General features: G+C 46.4%; 1 protein-coding gene across 4 annotated transcripts in view; it reads right to left on the bottom strand.

Moving 5' to 3' along the window:
• SKI (SKI proto-oncogene) overlaps nucleotides 1–16,626 on the bottom strand; it is a 137,831-nt gene that overhangs the window by 10,091 nt on the left and 111,114 nt on the right. The window contains exons 2-5 of one of the 4 annotated variants that reach the window (XM_006016198.3): nucleotides 3,903–4,028; nucleotides 3,233–3,348; nucleotides 1,576–1,847; nucleotides 195–496 (exon numbers count right to left, since the gene is read on the bottom strand). In XM_006016198.3, the coding sequence (XP_006016260.1) occupies nucleotides 195–496; nucleotides 1,576–1,847; nucleotides 3,233–3,348; nucleotides 3,903–4,028 (816 nt within the window). The remainder of the gene's footprint in view (nucleotides 1–194; nucleotides 497–1,575; nucleotides 1,848–3,232; nucleotides 3,349–3,902; nucleotides 4,029–16,626) is intronic. The other 3 variants (XM_014523282.2, XM_006016199.3, XM_014523285.2) reach the window with 3 other exon arrangements.

The following is a 16,626-nucleotide window of genomic DNA, read 5'->3' as shown; positions in this document are numbered from 1 at the left end:
AATGGGTGGTGGGTCTCAAAACATAAAAACCCCTTCTCCTGCATAACCTGGCCTCCAAGTTGTGTTTTGAATCAGAGCTCCTGTGAATGGTACTGCCATTGTGGGAAGACCAGAGAAGTATTTTTAACGCAGAACTAGCTGACTCGTTCCGAGATCTGCAGACAATGACAATAAGAAGCTATTTTGCATTTTACCTGGTGTAGGCTGCGTTTAGCCTGCAACGCAGCATTTAGTTTCTCCTCCTGCTTAACTCTCATTTTAACAACTTCATGAAGGAATTTCTCTTTGGCTTCTTTAGTGTCCAGGCCACTGTCCAGAGCTTGCCGTAGGTGCTCCAGTTCAGCTTCCAATCCACTGCTGTGAGAGTCAGCATGGGTTGCAACCTCAAAAGAGTTGCTGGCTGTGGCTGGGGGTTGCATTCCCGGTGAGCTCATGTCCTTTGCAGAGCTGGATGAAGTGAAGGATGGGGAGGAGAGCGAGGACAGAGAGGAGGTAACTAAAAATAAAACCAAAAACATCCAAACATTAGTGAAAACTGTACTTAATTTCATAATGACATAACCTGAAATTAAAAAGCCTCTGAAAAGAGGAGCATCTCAATGTGCAAGTTACAAATAAAAAGGAAAGGAATATTTTATATGCTGATATCTGAGGTAGGACAAAAATACAAACCACTTCCAAGTCCAAGGTTACAACTTGGCTTCCAGCAAGGGCAATGGGAATTTTGCCTGCCCGGGAACTTTGGGGTTTAGCCAACCAGGCTCTTAACTGCATGCAAATTCTCTGCACTCCCCGGTCAGAAAACCTTGCCAAAGCATTGGGGAGAATTGGATGAGGAAGTCCTATTATTCTCTGTGGATGAAGTTCACTCACGTAACGCACTACAGCATAAACTCTGTACACAGATTAAGGACTGATCCTCCACCCGCTGAAGCCAATGGCAAAGCTTTCATTGACTTGAACGGGACACTCAGTGCCTCAGCCCTCATGACGGGAATGAAGTGGAACTTGACATATATAACTGAGTGAAATTCAGGGAACCAACACGGATGTAGCAGTTGCGTGCCTGAGGCCCTGGATGCCAAACTGCAGATCTGCCACTCAGGGCCATGTTTTCTTTCTGAACCAGAATTGCACAGTCGACACCGTGCGCAAGCTGGCATTTTACGGGCCAAACATCTCCCTCCACGTGGAAGTAAACACCAGGCCAGGTTTTGAGAGCAGTTCCTGGATCAGCTAGCAAAGCACCACAGGTTTTCTATTCAAATGTCATGCTGTACTTATCCGCACAGCTCCTTACCCAGTTCAGTGCCATGGATTCAGGTTTTGTGGAAGCCCTCGAGGCATGGGCTTTTTAGGGGTACGCCTCCAGTAAAAATGTCACCCGCAGGTTTGTAGGTGTTAATTTCCTGTTTTTCATTATTGTGTAAGACTGGGCTTTTCCTAGGTACCCAAGGCAGTTATGTCGGTTCTCAGTGACATGAATCAAAATGGGGTTGAGCACCTTTGGGATCTTGTGGAAAACTCCACCCAAGATTACTGAGGGGGGGAAAATGAAAGGCAAGTGCAACTCACACTTACATTCCTCTCTGGTCTCTACTTCAATTTCGGCTTCTGATTCCTTGTCCTCTTCGGTGGTGGTGACAGTGGCCACCGGCTCTGGAACTGCTGGGGTGTCTGCATGCAGCTTCCTTTTCCGGGGCTGGGCAGGGCTGTTCAGTGGCTCGTTGCTCCGTGACACCACTGTGGCACACGGGGAATTGCTTACAATCTTCTGTTGAGCAGGAGGCGCGAGTGCCACATTGGGAGCTATGGCACTCTCAAAACTTTTGTAGGAATAAAAACTGCTGAAAAAGGGAGGGGTAAAACATTTAGTTGTCTTGCCTTTAAAATGCCTCCTAATCAAAGTGTTGTGCAAAAATGGCCAGGTCCTCAACTGACGTGACTCAGTGGATTTCTGCTGATTTCAACCTTCATTTACATCAGCTGAGGATCTGGTCTAATCTCTATACTGGTTAGGTGAGCCACAGTTCTGAATGCAGAGGAGAGATTTACAGATATACCCTCCTTTCAGTGTGGTGAACATTATAGTTTCAGTACTACATACGGTGCAAATACAAGAGAGGTTGGAGACTCAAGTCTCCAAAAAGTAAATCCTATTTTACGTTTATGTATCTGGCACTTTACTGATTTTTTCAAGATGTTGAGCTTTTACTATTACCCACCCACAAATGTCTTGCAACCTTAGAGATTGCACATCCTGGAGAAAAGCCATGAGAGTGCAAACAATGTACTGCAGCATATAATTTATTTCTCCACATGGCAAGTATTTGAGTGCAAATATATTAAATTACATCCAAAAAACATGTTAAAAGGCATCACTGTTGCAATGTCAAGCACTCTAAATTTAGGAAATGCCAGAATTAAGGCTGTCCATGTAACCTGAAGTCAGCTCCCCTGTATATATTCGGTATGACACAATCTTTAATTACACACTGAAGTTTCATTAAGCATGTACAAACTGAATTTTTTCAGAGGCTTCTGAACTGGTCAGATTTCTTCCAGGGACAGGAAATGGCACATTCTGACACAAGTGTTACTCCCAGCTAAATTCCAAGCCTGTTCAAGTTTCTCAACAAAACTGTTGAGCTTCCCCCCCTCCTTTTTTTTTAACATGAGCCAATGTATTTATGCATTTTCTAGAATCCCTTCTCAAAACCACCTGCATCTTTTTAGTTGAAACATGTCTGGGGGGAGCCATTAACTTAGCTTGAGGCAGACACCTCGCAGGAAGATTACTAGCCCAAATAGTTCAAATTTCACAAAGTTACCAGCAAATAAAAACAAGGATTTAAAATGGAGTGTCAGACAACTTTAAGTATAGACACAAACGTTCCTGTGCTGTGCCTGTGTAGAGACCTGTGCATGAAAAGTAATGAAACTACAGAAAGGAGAGCAAGTAACAACAAACACCTACACAGCAAAACCCAGGAAGGCTGGGGACCACCGTTCTGGATCATCTGCACAAAATCACTGTGCACCTTTGCACCATTGAATCAGCTCACAGAAAGACCTTTCATTTCACAGTTTTTCATGGGACATCTCACTCATGAAAAGCCACTTGCCATTGATACCAAGTCAAAGGAAATAACCCAGCAATCTGACAGACCTTTCTGGAAGAGGAAAGTCTGCAGCTGCCAACGTATCTCCCATTTGATTCATGTCTTCTTACCTGTCTCGCATCAACGTGGGAAGATGTGTTGAGAGGTCTTTCTCGTTTGTTGAAACAGCGGGGGACCAAGGCCGGAAAGCAGAGAGACGCTGACGGGGGTGGACGCAGCCAATGCTCTGCGAGGGAAGGAAAAGAAAAAGGAAAGACATGAATGAAAATAGGTCAGCATTACCCATATCTTCTCTAAAAGTATAAACTGCAGTGGAGAGAGGCTGGGAGCGTGTGCGTACACATGCATGCATTCTGTTATCTCTAACCCAATTCCCAGGCCAGGTTGGCTTACTGGACTTAATTGCTTAGCAGCTTTCACTGGAAGAGCTGAATTGGATTAAATTTAAAATACTATACAGGCGGTGCTTGCCAATAAATAATATGTGGTTTGCAAGGGAACACACAAGGCTCCTGGGTCTTTCAGAATCCCTGTTCCTCCAAAGCATGAACAAACTAAACTGCTTGCTTCATCTCACAGCGAGGCCAGGGCTCAATGAGAGATGGCAGGAAAAATGGGAGGACAGGAAAACTCACTGCTCTTCAGGGAAATGAGGGAAGGTCTTAGATTTAGGAGGATTGGGCCAAAGTCATCCCTTGTCTTGCTCTACTGGCCTCAGTAGAAGGACACCAAGTACTGATTTTATCTGTCTACTTTGAACAAAACTGTGTTAAGAGTCACCTTGTTGGATGAATTGGACAAGGACCGTAACCAGCTGGACTGCTTTTCCTTCTCACTTGAATTTGGGGACTGAGAAGTAGAGTCATCTATTTTGGGTTTTTTGGAAGCAGGAGGATCCGAAGGGACCTGAAGGGAAGAGGAGGGAAAAAGGGCAGAAATGTAATAATTACTCTTTTCAGTAAATTTAGTGCCAGGATAAAAGGCAAAGCAAACTTGATATTTAAAACAAATATTGATCTTTTCTGCGGCTTCTTTAAATGATCCATCACAGCCACAAATGGAAGAGACAAAGGGACAGAGACAAATGTAAACCACAACACAATGCTGCCTTCATTCATTCATTAGATATAGGAATGTCACAAAGTTTATGATACAAGGGCTAAAATGAAGCAGAAATATAATTGAGCCATTCACACCATGTTGCTGGGAGACATCTGCCTTTTTTATTATTAGTGTATGCAGAAAGGTGAGTTTTAATGTGGTTTCTGAATTGGAAAGTGTATTTTAAATGAGAACAGAGCAGACTTTGTTATTTTGTTTGCAATGGTTGTTATGCCGATGACTTCACTACCCCACAGCTGCAGTGGATTCTGGGGGCGCTGCCAAGAGCTGCTTTGCCTTTTCCACAAGTGGCTCAGCTTGGCCTATAAATCACCCTCAAGCATAAGAAAGCCCTTTGGCAAGCAGGACTCCTTTCCTTCAACACTGTGAAAGAATAAAATTCCTACAATCCCAGTGTGGCTTGCAAAAAAATTGGTAACTACTGGTTTAACTGGTACATTGGGGATACCAGTTTGAAGCTCAGCCAGCACAAACAACGCTATCAGGTGGGAGGGGAGAGGGCTCCGGACCTCATCCTGCATCAAGAGTACAAATAATAAAACAAGAACACACCAACTTTGTTTCTATTCCTTTCTTTCTTTCTGTAAGTTGGTAAACTCATTGGTTTTCCATAGTTGTGTCCAACGAGGCAGTAATTAAGGCAGCAGCACCATATGGCTATACCCAGTATTAATAACCTACACTTTCATAGAACTTCCCATCCTTTCATCTAACAGCACTTTAAACAGATGGGCAAGTATTGCCTTCCTTTTACAGACAAGGAAACTGAGGCACACAAGCAGTTAATGATATTTGGGTGTCCAATATGCGGCGCTTTGAAGGGGCCTACTTGTCAGCGGGTGGAACGCAGCACTGTCTGGAGACGTCAAGCACCCGCATGCAGAGCCCTCCCTAAAGAGCACTCATTGTGGAGTGCTGTGGTTAAGTGATTGATCCAGAAGTCACACTAGGAGCAGGCAGAGCTGGGATAAGAATATGTCAAAAGACCCTCAGTCCCTTAGCCGTAACCACCCTCGCCAAAACGTGTAGCTACGTTCCAATACCGAACACACTGCTTTGCCCACCTCAGTTTGGAGCTAACTCTTGCAGAAAGGTACACGAGCAGTCTGCTGTCTTTATGGGTGGCAGGGCAGCTTTGCAAAGCTGCAGCTCAAGCCAGCGCCAGCTAATCTGGCAGCCTGCACTGCTACGATGGCTTCCATGGCCCAATATGTGCTGTAATGTACCCAAAATGGGTACAGATCTCTTACTAAAGCAATCTCTGGCATGCGGGAGGCTGGGGCAGCTTTCATACGTAGCAGATGATGCAGAATGACATGGGTGTGCATACGTGTAACCATGAATACAAAATTAGCCCGTGCCAGTGCCGAACGCCAGCTTTGATTTGCAACGGCTTCTCTTGGCGCCGCTTCAGCGTTTCTCCGTTTCTTTGCGTCCATTCTGAAATCAGCTGTGGCGCAGCCCCCCTCACATGTACCCTGCGAGGAAGGGGCATTGCTGAATGCCTAGCGCAGAAAGCACAGGACAGACAGCATGTTGGAAAAGATTCACTTGTGCTTTCCGAGATACTCTCTGTGCAGAAGCGGTGACGGCATCAGAAAAGTATTTGGCAACTGACTGCCAATCCCAGCCCTATCCACTGGGGATGGTGAGCAATGTGGGGAGGGGAGCTGGGGTGGAGGGGGGCGGAGAGGGACCTGGAATGAAAAAGGCAACAGGTGGCAAGACTTAACATGGAGACCCGTCCCCTACCGGGAGACTGCTCTGCTCAGGCAGGGCTGGAGACAGCCACTCTGGGCCCTAAACTAAACACACAGAGATAATGCCATAATGGGATTTGTACCACAGGTCAAGTGTAAAAACAAACAGCACTGGGGAAAGGGGAGGAAAGTGTCAAGTCTTAAAGGGGCTTGAGGGGAGAGATTTAACTCTGAACAATCTCATTTACATGTTTAAAGGGACGGCACCTCTCCTGCTTTTCCCCTCCTCGTCCTTTCCTTTTTTTCTTAAAACCAAACTGACATCCAAGGCAGAGCTGCAAAAACTGGAGCGGCCAAGGGAAAGTCTGCAACCCCTCGGTGCTGATCCGTTCCTTTGGGGGTGAGCTGCGTCAGGAAATCCCAGTTAAGGGTGAGGAAGGGGGGAAGCCTCCTGCCCCTCTGCCCTCTCTACAAAGGAAGCGATAGGGCTGGGGGAAGGGGGGAAGCAATATCATCTCCCGATATGTGGCAAGTTCACCTCCCTTGTACTGGCCACCCTTCTCCTGCCTTGCCCACTTGGATTACTCACTCTTCTGGGCACGAGCTACTTCTCAAGTGGCAGCAGCCACATGCGTAATAGGCCTTGAGATACTGCTGTAACACTAACAACCGATTCCTCCCTGCCTGTGACAATAAATGCTTTTGTGAAATACTGAACTTAGCGCCAACAGCGTTCAGCAAGAAATCAGAACAAATTGTTGAAATCCAGAGAGCAGCGAGCTGCTGTGCCAGGCTGCATGCAACACTCAGCTGAGTGCTTCCTCTCATTACCTTCTTATCTGTCTGGGCACCCACTGAAAACATTTCCCCCCCGCTTCACTAAGGTACTTTCATTCAAACTCTTCTGAAGCCTACAGTCTTTGCATGTCAAAAATGGCTCTGGCTTTTCAAACCTGTCCACCAGTGACCGGCCACACAATAGGCAGGTAATGTAGTCACCTGAGTCACAAAGCACGTTGTTGTATGCCTTTTATCCTAGTAGGAGATTTGTTTTGCAAAGCCGAGCCTTCGGATGAAAGAGGCAGAATCTAATCTTCTCATAACTACAAGGGAGCACAAACAACGACTCAAAACCTGGGAGTGAGGCGGTGGAAAATTACAAGGGAAAGCCCACAAACACCCCTGCAGTCTGGCCATGCCAAAATGCAAAAAATAAGACTGTGCATGAAGAACAACCAACCCCCCCTCCATTTCCACGACATTCACAGATTACACCCTAGCCTCAGACAGACTCTCAGCTAATATCAACACTGACAAAATACCAATCTGTCACCTTCACCGTGACCACAGCTGCCAGCATGGCAAGACACAGCACAGCGGTGGATGATCATTCTTTCTGGTCTCAAATATATTACACAGACGCAATTACAAAATTAAAATACAAAATTAAAAGTCTGGAGCAACTTTAAAACTCCTTTTTACCAGTTCTTATAAACAATCCACCTCCCAGGTTCTGGTAGGAGCTTAAGGAGCTAGAAACAGCTCTTTCCTTAACTTTTTCCCTTCGCCTGCATTGCACAAGACCAATGGTTTCTCGCTGTATAATTCATGTAAGTTGTGTGAAGCTATTTGCTGCACTAAGGTCACTCATGAGACTAGTGCTATATAAGCAACCTCTTGTTATAAAGGAACTTAAAAACATTGTGGGAAGCTGACAGTTATTTGCTTTTTAACAAGCATTTGATTTTTGAAGAGAAGAATACAGAAAGAAAGGGAGGGGAAATGCTGGGCCTAGTATCCTTGCTGGCTCTCTTTAAACTCAAACTGAAATTAATCAGGTTAATTTGGATTCTGGCCAAATGGGATCACATCTGACATCGGGCCAAATTCACTAGCTTGATTAGGTATGGTATTAACAAAGCACGAGATCAATGGAGATGATTTCTGGCCCTCTGCTTCTCAGAAAAGACACCAACTTCTTCCTTAATGCCAAACAAAAAGGAACCTGTGCATGACACACTGGCTTGCCACATATTGTCTTGTCTGCTGAGTGTTTTTGTTAAGGCAGCTTAGTGAGAAAATTTGGACCTCTGAGTACAAACCCATCCAGGCATTTGTGTGATCATTCGTGGGTGCTCTCTCTGGAGTTGCCAGGGCCAACAAACATCTTTCCCTCATCATGTTGCTCTCGTTTTTATCCTGTTTCCAGCTTTGCGCATCTGGGCTGAGCAAGTGATTTTTGGTACCCAGGTTCCTTTATTCCCCAGAGGTTATGCTACATAGCGCAAGGAGTGCTGTGTGCATATAAGGCAGTTTATGATATCCACTAGAGTAGTGGTTCGCACCTTTTTAGACTCGAGGTATGCCTGGATAGACTCGCAGCACCCCTTGGAAAATGCCAGCTCTTAGTTCTCACTCTTTTTTTCGGACTCCAGAAAATAACAGAGCAGTTTTGTTGTTGCAAGGAACTCAGAAAGGCCACAACTATCGATTTCTATTTGAAATCTCTGGGTTTATCTTGTGAATCGTGCTTGCAAACCTAACAGTCCTAACATTGTGCGGCACCCTTGAAAAGATCTCAAGGCAACCCCGGGTGCAGTGGCACCGTGTTGAGCATCACTGCACTAGGGGATAAGCTAAGACCACTTGAGACAGGGCAGTACTTTCCTACCGCGGGGAAGAACAACAGTGAAAGCCTCTTAGGTGCTGAAGCCTCTAGGAGGTGTAGGCAGTGCCACAACATGCTCGCTCTGGCCTGGGGTCCAACATAATGTTTGATCCCCTCTTGCCTACGAAATCAGCTGTGTGCTACACGAATTCTGCCAATTCACACAGGGCGAATGATGGCAGCCCTGGAGTTTAATTTGCCTCCTTGGAAAAGAAAATGTTGTGTCCTATGCTGTCAGAGATGCTAAAGTAGCTGCCTAAAACAGGGGATGCTTGGGATCATGTGCAAGGATGACGGTCACGGTCCCTAGCTAAGTGACAGAAACACATGAATTCGCCTGTCAGACCACAATTGACTGACCCAGCTCTTGTCTGTCATGGTATCCACTAGCAGGCGTTTCAGCAACCATAGAGAGGTTTGCCTGGTGTTAAGAAAAAAAGAAGATGGGCCAATGTGAACTTGGCTTTGATTTTGGGGATCAATGAGCTTGGAGCCAAGCAGGGCTGCACCTGCCTGGGAAATACGGGGCTTGGGAGGCAATTCCCAGAGCAGAAAAATCCATTCTTCCCCATTCGGCCCCAAATGTCCCCTTTGCTGGGTCTAATCCTAATCTGAGTCTCAGCCTCACGTTCACCTCAAATCCCAAAAGCCTAAAGCAGCCTCTGCTCTCCAGGTTAAATGGGGGAAACTCCTGTATGCCACCCAGGATTATTACCCTTTCCCAGGCTAGGTGTGAATGCAGCACCCCCATGGCTGGGAGAGCACGAGTGAGAAAAGAAAAACTTCAGGCTTTTGCTCTTTGAGTTCAGTGATGCAGGGCAAGCCTGGCCACTGTGGCTATTATTGTAGCTTTGAGAAGATCTGACAGGCTGGGAGCAGGTGCAGTGACCCACACTGCATGGGGTTACCGATTCATCTCTGCACAGAAACCAGGCAGTTAAAGGGACAGAGCACGCTTTGCGCACAGGCTCTCAACAGGCCGACGGGATCCATCTATTCCCCAACCTTAACCCTGCCCTTTCAATGGAGCTTAAAATAGACTAGGGACATGGGACCAGTATCAAGAGAAATTGCTTTATCTTGCCTGACTGGAAACGTCTTTCAAGGGCTAAACCCAGCTTCATCTGGCCACAGAGTCAAAAAGAGTGGGACTCGCCTTTCTGTCGTGTGCCAGTCATCCCAGATCACTGCTCTGGTACAAGGGGAAGCCGGCTTCGCAGAGGGGGACAGTTTTCCACCTTGACTAGGCAATCTAAGCCTAGTCAGCCTGCTGAGCTGAACCTCTGCTAAGTACAGATGAAAGGCTACTGTTGTGGCTGGGCGGCAGCCTCGAGCCCCTCAGCGTCGGCTCCTCCGGGGCCCTGTGCTTCTTGCCGCACAGCAGCCTAATAGGGGAAGAGCGCGGGGCCAAGCAGCCAGCTGGCCCCTTGGGTGGTTCCTTGATCGCTCCTGGCTGAGGCTGCCTCTCCGGGGTTAGGGCGCTGCAGAGCTGGCATCTGGGGCTGAGGGCCCCAGCAGAGGCTTTTGATGTTAACTCATCAGCCAGCAAACAAGCAAAATGCACGTGCAGAGGCAGGAACAGAACCAGCACGCCCAGGTCTGACGTAGGAGCAGGCGCTGCTGAGCCACAGGCATAAGCTGCAGCAGGGCTCTTCCTTTCCTGGCCCGTGACTCGGTGGCACAACGGGGAGGCTCCCCGAGACGGCGGGGAGCTGCTTGTTCCCCCTGGGCTCATCGAAGTTTTTACATTAGACCCTCCGTGGCTAAAAGCTAGGCCCAGCCCAGGTCAGAGGTCCAAACTCAGGGCCAGCTCCTTCATAGGCAAGGGCTACAACGCAACAATGATGCAGAGCTTCAAGTTGGGATTCTCTTTTCCTTTCCTAGGTTGCTCAGCAGTACACCCCAACACAGGGCTGTACCTAAAAGGTTTAGGCTTCTCCCCACACAATAATTTTGGATATGGAAGACTTGAAAAGGCATCTTTCTACACAGACAGGGTGAGTGCAGCAGACAGTCAAACCTATGTCTTATCTGTTTTGCAGGGGTGTAGATCAGGAGTTGGAGTCTCTGAAGTTACAACCGCATAAAACCAGCAAACTTAAAATCAGGGACAAGCCCATCAATCCATACATAGCCTGATATTGCTGTGTTCAGGTTGCTGCTTTTGCAGCCAGTCTGCAAAAACTGAAGTTCAGTTATACCATGAGAAAGGGTGGAGCTTCCTGTTTCAGCAGCTATTCAGTCGGGGTGTGAAAATTAAATGAATTTCTCATTAAGGGGAGAAACCACAAGACCAGACGCCAGTCTGAGACCGTTTTGGTAAAACCTCAAAGACAGGCGTCTTGGGGGTTAGAAACGTGTCAGACACTGCCAGAAAAACAGTCTTTAAAAATAAAGCAGCAAGCAGCTGAAGAATGACAATATGTATGCTGGCATCCAGTGGTATCCAAATGGGTGAGCAGCAGTACAAGGCAAAGCTGTAGGCCAGCGAAGTCAACAGTCTTTCCACTGACTTAGTGGATCCTGGCTCAAAATCTGTGAGCGACTGAAAACTAGTTGTGGGTGGGGAGGTCTGGGCCAAAAGTACATTAAAAGCAATCACCTCCTCTCACTTTGCTCATTTATCCCAAGGCAACTTGTGATCTAGACACATAGCTGTGTCTTAGAGGGAGCTTGAAAGAGCTGCAAAGAAAGCGTAGCAGTCTGTTGGGCACAGTCATGCATGTATCTTAAGGCGAGAGCATGCCTTCATGTAACTCACTGCCAAGCTCGCAGGTAGGGAAAGGGGATTTAGGAGGGACACTGAAGTGGGTCTCAGCACATCGGGGTTCAGTTTTTCATTCTGCCGCTGACTTGCCATGAGATCCTGGGGAAAAGATCACTTAATGCAAACCCCAACTAAAAGCCAAAATGGGCTCACACTCCCGAGTGCTGAGTGGAAAGGGAGGAGCTGACTGTCACTTCTCATTTTCTGAAAAGAAGGACTTTGCTCTCTAAGTGCAGCCAGGCCACACTTCACCAGAACCAGCTTTCTTTTCTTTCTTTCTGGTTTTTTTTTTAATACCACTGCCACCCCACCCCCTCTGCCCCCAGACAGAAATTCAGTAGCCAAAATGCAAAACCCCATGAGAGTTAGCTCTAATCTTCCTTTCCAGGCATTTATACTGTACTTGTTGCTGTGGTATCTAAGTGTGAAATGTAGCACAGAAGCGAGCTGCTTGTTTGACTCAGCAAACTGGGTGTTCACCCTTATCAGGATCAAGCTCCCAGCCCCTTGCTACTTACTGTAAGAGTGCTGTGGAAAGGAGAGTAAGCGATCACATGTTATCACTGACTGTACCTTAAAGGGGCCCCCAGATGTCTGAATTTGTTTTGCCAGGAAAAAAAGGCCCTGGGAGCCTCTAAGATACACAGTATGCAGCCAGAGCTAGCCCAAAGAAAGGCCATGAGCGTTCAACCCCAACTGGGAAACAAGAATATTTTAAGAACTCGTCCTTTCATCACCTCTGCACTGTCTAATTAAAACAGGGATGTCAAAGATATGTCCTGTGGGTCACATCCAGCTTGTGAGGCCCTATCATTCAGCTCCTGGTGCTGTCTCTAGGCCCGGTGTGCGCAGAATCCACCCCACACGCAGGGTTTGGGACATGCGCTGCACGTGCACTACACTGCAGCCAGTCCAGGATGCATGCTGCGTGGGGTGCCTGCTCCGGCTGGTCCGCTCCCAGCTGCTCCACGTGCAGTACGGGTCCAGGACTGGGTACAGTGGGTACTGCATGTGGCCCCACACAGATGTGGTGTGCAGTGTAGTCGGATTCGACAAGCAGGGCAAGGCATTCACTTGACCATGGACCAGCCCTGCCCCACTCAGCTGGCTCATGGGACCAGACAAGTTTGACACCCCTGCATTAAAATAAAACCAGTCAAAGAAATCATCTGACAAGTTTTTCAGGAAATATTAAAGTAGAAAAGGGAACTGGGAAACAGGACTTATAAACTCTGCTACTGATCTACTGGATGACCTTAAGCTAGTTACATACACTCAGGTGACCCACATACAAATTGGGTATTTCTCAAGGATGTTTTGAGACTTAATCCCTAATTAAACAGAACCTTTACTTGAAGGGGATACAGACAAGTAAAATATTATTAAGAGCAGTGACGTTCCAGTAACTGATATGCAGTCCCTTATCCTACTTACTCCCCTAACAGTACATTTTAAAGGCCTCTCAGAGCTATTCAGGTATTTTGTCTCATACACAGCGACAAAACTGCACTAACCACAGCACTGAATGGCAGTTTGGGAAGGTGTGCAGTATCTTACTGGCAAGCGCTCAAATCTACTCCTTTCGCTCCCAGGAAACATGGGGGCTTGAAAAACAGATTATTATCCATGCATTCTTATGAACCATGGGTCGGACTCTCCTCTCACTTCGACAGTGCATCAGGAGTAGCTTTGCTGAAGCCAGTGGAGTTACAGGTGGATGAAATCAGAGTAAGGCAGAGGAGAACTGAGCCCTGCATACTCACCTGTGAAACAACTCCTGGAGAACCCCAAACTGGAGTATTTTAGCTTCAGGTTCCCCTTCATCCAAACCCTTTAAAACCTTTACACATGGGCTAGCTGAAACACTTGGTTCGTACAGCCTCTTTGCAACACGCCTGGCAGTGATTAATAAGATATTAAAGAGCTTCTATCAAGAACTACACTTTCACATGGACTGCAGAAAAATATTTAGTCTGATGCAGATTGATAGTTATAAACGACCTGTCACGGTGTAAGAGTCAGCGCAGAGCACTGGCGGAAGATTTACTGCATCCCTACTGTATATATTTAAAAGAGAAAAACCTACCACATCTAAACATCAGTTCTAGGAAACACTTACTACAATCTTTGGGGGTTTTGTTATGATGTTTCTGGTTGCAATGGCAAGAGGCCAGACCGTCACAGCACAGAGCTCTCTACCTCCCCTCTCCCGACAGCCCTGATTGAAGCAGCGAATATTCATTCTACCCCATCATTTTGGGAGGCTTGATGACATGAAGTATTTGCTTTCTATTCCTGCTTTTCCCAACACGCTCGCTGGCTAACACAATGTCTCCCCAAGTCTGACCTGTGGGGAAATCTTCGCAAACCACAGCTGAAAGCACTTCAGAGTGCCCCTGACACAGCCGTGCAAGGCAATGCATCTCCCTGGAACTAACCTGCTAGCCCTCCTGCTGGTGACCCGACCTGGATTTGCTGTCCTGACTCCCAGAGGGAGAACCTCCAGGTTGATCATAAGCCTTGTTTGACTCGACAGTAATGCAAATGCCACCTGCCAGCCAGATTCAGCCAAAGAAAGTTATGCAAGATGCAGCATTTTAGTCATACAGTAAAGGTTCATCTCATGGATCTGGGAACAAAGGGGCTAATTCCCCACTCACTTATATCTGTGAACTCCTCTGACCCCAATGGAGCCACTCCATGATTTATGCCAGCATAAATGTGAAGGGAGCCCAGCACATTCAGCTTCCCACAAATAACCCCCTCTTCCTTCATCCTTACTTTTTCAGTCTAATACAATTCCCTAAAGAGCCCCCCCTCCCCCCCTTAAATGCTTTGTGTGGTGATAAATTAACCTGATTTTCTGATTCTTCACCCAGCCCCAGCAGCTAGCATGTCCCCTTCCACCTCCAAACTTCCTGGCCAGCACTAGATGGATTTTTTTTTTTTAATTGTTGGTCTGTCTGAACACTTCTTCCTCTTTTATTTGCACGGCTGCACGTGTGCTCACAGCTAACAGTGACTCCACATAAAACAATCTTTTTTAACAGTTGTGACCATTATAAACAAATAAAAAAAAATCCTGCAGGATCTGGAAGGAAAGAAATGTGAATATGTGCACAACTTGCCTTTTGAAGTGCTAAATACAATTTAGCAACTCCAGAGAGGTTATGAATTTAGTAAAGTGGGGGATCTTGGTATTATTTATGCACAGAAGCATACTTATTAGGACAAAAATGGCTATGGATTTGTTGTAAACAAGGCTCCTGGGATACTCTAGGGTTGCTATAGGCTGGATTGTAGTTTGCACACTTATTTCTGAGATTAATGTTTTGCAGAAGTGGGATTGCAGAAAGAGCCAGTGAGTCTGGCCTGAAAATTACATTGAAAGAAACTGCTCTGCCAACTGAACTGGTCCAATATTATTCCTTAAGTCAGGAATTAAACTCCCACTCCCCTCCTCAGCCTGTTGAATCTTTCATTGAAAGTGGTTCCTCAGCAACATTGAGCCTGATCCTGCAAATCTCTGGTGTTGGGAATTTGATGTGTGACGATTGAGCCCATTCAGCTGGATTTTAAGACTTGAAGCAAGTCACTCTTCCAGCCAGCAAAGAACATGGGAACAGTTTTGCAGTGTTGTTGGTTTACCATTTTTTTCAAGGGCACAATGAAGCAAGAGCACTTGGGTCCAGACAACATCCTTATAAAGGCACTTCCCCGCCTGCTGCAGCCCCATATGCACACGAGTTCTGAAAGAATGACTTCAGCGCGGGAGAACCCCATCTGTATTTCACTGCTTTGAAATAAAAAATACCATCGCTCCCCCTTCAGTAAGTGCAGTTTTAACTTTCAACTTCAATCTATATCAAGATTCAGATGTAGCTTCACAAAGGAAAACCACAGTGTATCAGTGTGTGTGTGTGCGTGCGCGTGTCTGTGTGCGCGCGTATTATATATATTTTATAATAAACTACAGCTAGTTTTAGCTAGCTTTTCCGAGAAGCTCTGAGCCAGACATAAACAGCTCTTATCCTTGAAGTCACTCCCAGACACCCACAGGGTTGACCAAGCTGACTAAATCTGGGGAGGATTTTAGACATGCAACCCTTGATGAGATCCTTGCTCATGACCACATCAAAACACACACAAAGCCCAGCGAGGTTGCACAGCTGGGATCGGGCAATCGAAAAACCCCAACATACATAAAAAGATCTGTTTGGGAGTGCAGCTGGAATGCAGCCTCAGATATTCTTTTACATGGGGATGTGCGTACATCTGTGCGTGTATGCATGTGTGTCTAGATATATTAAATAGGATGTATTTCACTCTGAGCAAGCTGGAAAAAAATGCACCCAGTTGAATGAATTAATTCGATCTGTTTTCAGTTGTAAAATAATTCCTTTTAGATTCCAGCTGCCATACAAGTGAAAGAATACGGCAGCCCTTATAGGGTAGGCCATTTACCCAAAGTGCCAGAAGTTACCGTACTTTTTCAATTACGTAGAATTAGAAATGATTCTGCACCTGTGACACTACTAGCAGTGTCCATGGATGAGTGTTGATTGTCTAATGACAACCACAGTGTGCAAGGCGAGGTAACACTGTGCTCGTTGATCTGCATGTTCAGCGTGTTCACGTCACGGGCTGGGAGTGGAGCACAGTCCCCTGCTGTCACCAGTACGTTGCTTCTCCAAATACCCAAGGGTGACCCTGGCTAACCTGAATGTTAAGAACTAAACCCTGGAGTACTGTGTTCCCACTGGAAAACTTTTTTTAAGGAAAACTCCAAAAATATTAAGTCAGTCGGTTGTACTTGTGAACCAAGACATGTACTTGGCTCTTGGCACTTGGTCAGCGCAAAATAGGAGTCCCTTTTCCACTGGCTAAGAGACTGCTTTGCTCTTCCACTGGAAACTAAAATATGGTTTGAAAAGAGTTCCCTACCCTGTGGTTAAAGAAAAAATCCCAAGGCTGGAGCAGAGCCAACAATTGAGACTAGTGTAAACCAGGTCAGAGGGACTAGGCAGGAAAAATGGCCCCTTTTCCTCCGGTCGTTTTTATTGGCAAGGGCTGTGTGGGAACTTGAATGCTATGTTGATATGTAGGGTGTGGGGAAGTGAGAGAAAGAGAAAGAAGCTGAATGTGCGTGCACACAAACACACATGTCTGCATATGTTCAAGGAAAGCTGGTGGGAGGAGGTTTGGAGGCTGGGATGTTCCTCAAGACTTTACTTCTACTCCTGCTGA

This window comes from Alligator sinensis, unplaced genomic scaffold (assembly GCF_000455745.1).
Source record: "Alligator sinensis unplaced genomic scaffold, ASM45574v1 scaffold366_1, whole genome shotgun sequence".
Classification (NCBI taxonomy): Eukaryota; Metazoa; Chordata; order Crocodylia; family Alligatoridae; genus Alligator; species Alligator sinensis.
This window is presented reverse-complemented; position numbering and strand designations above follow the sequence as displayed.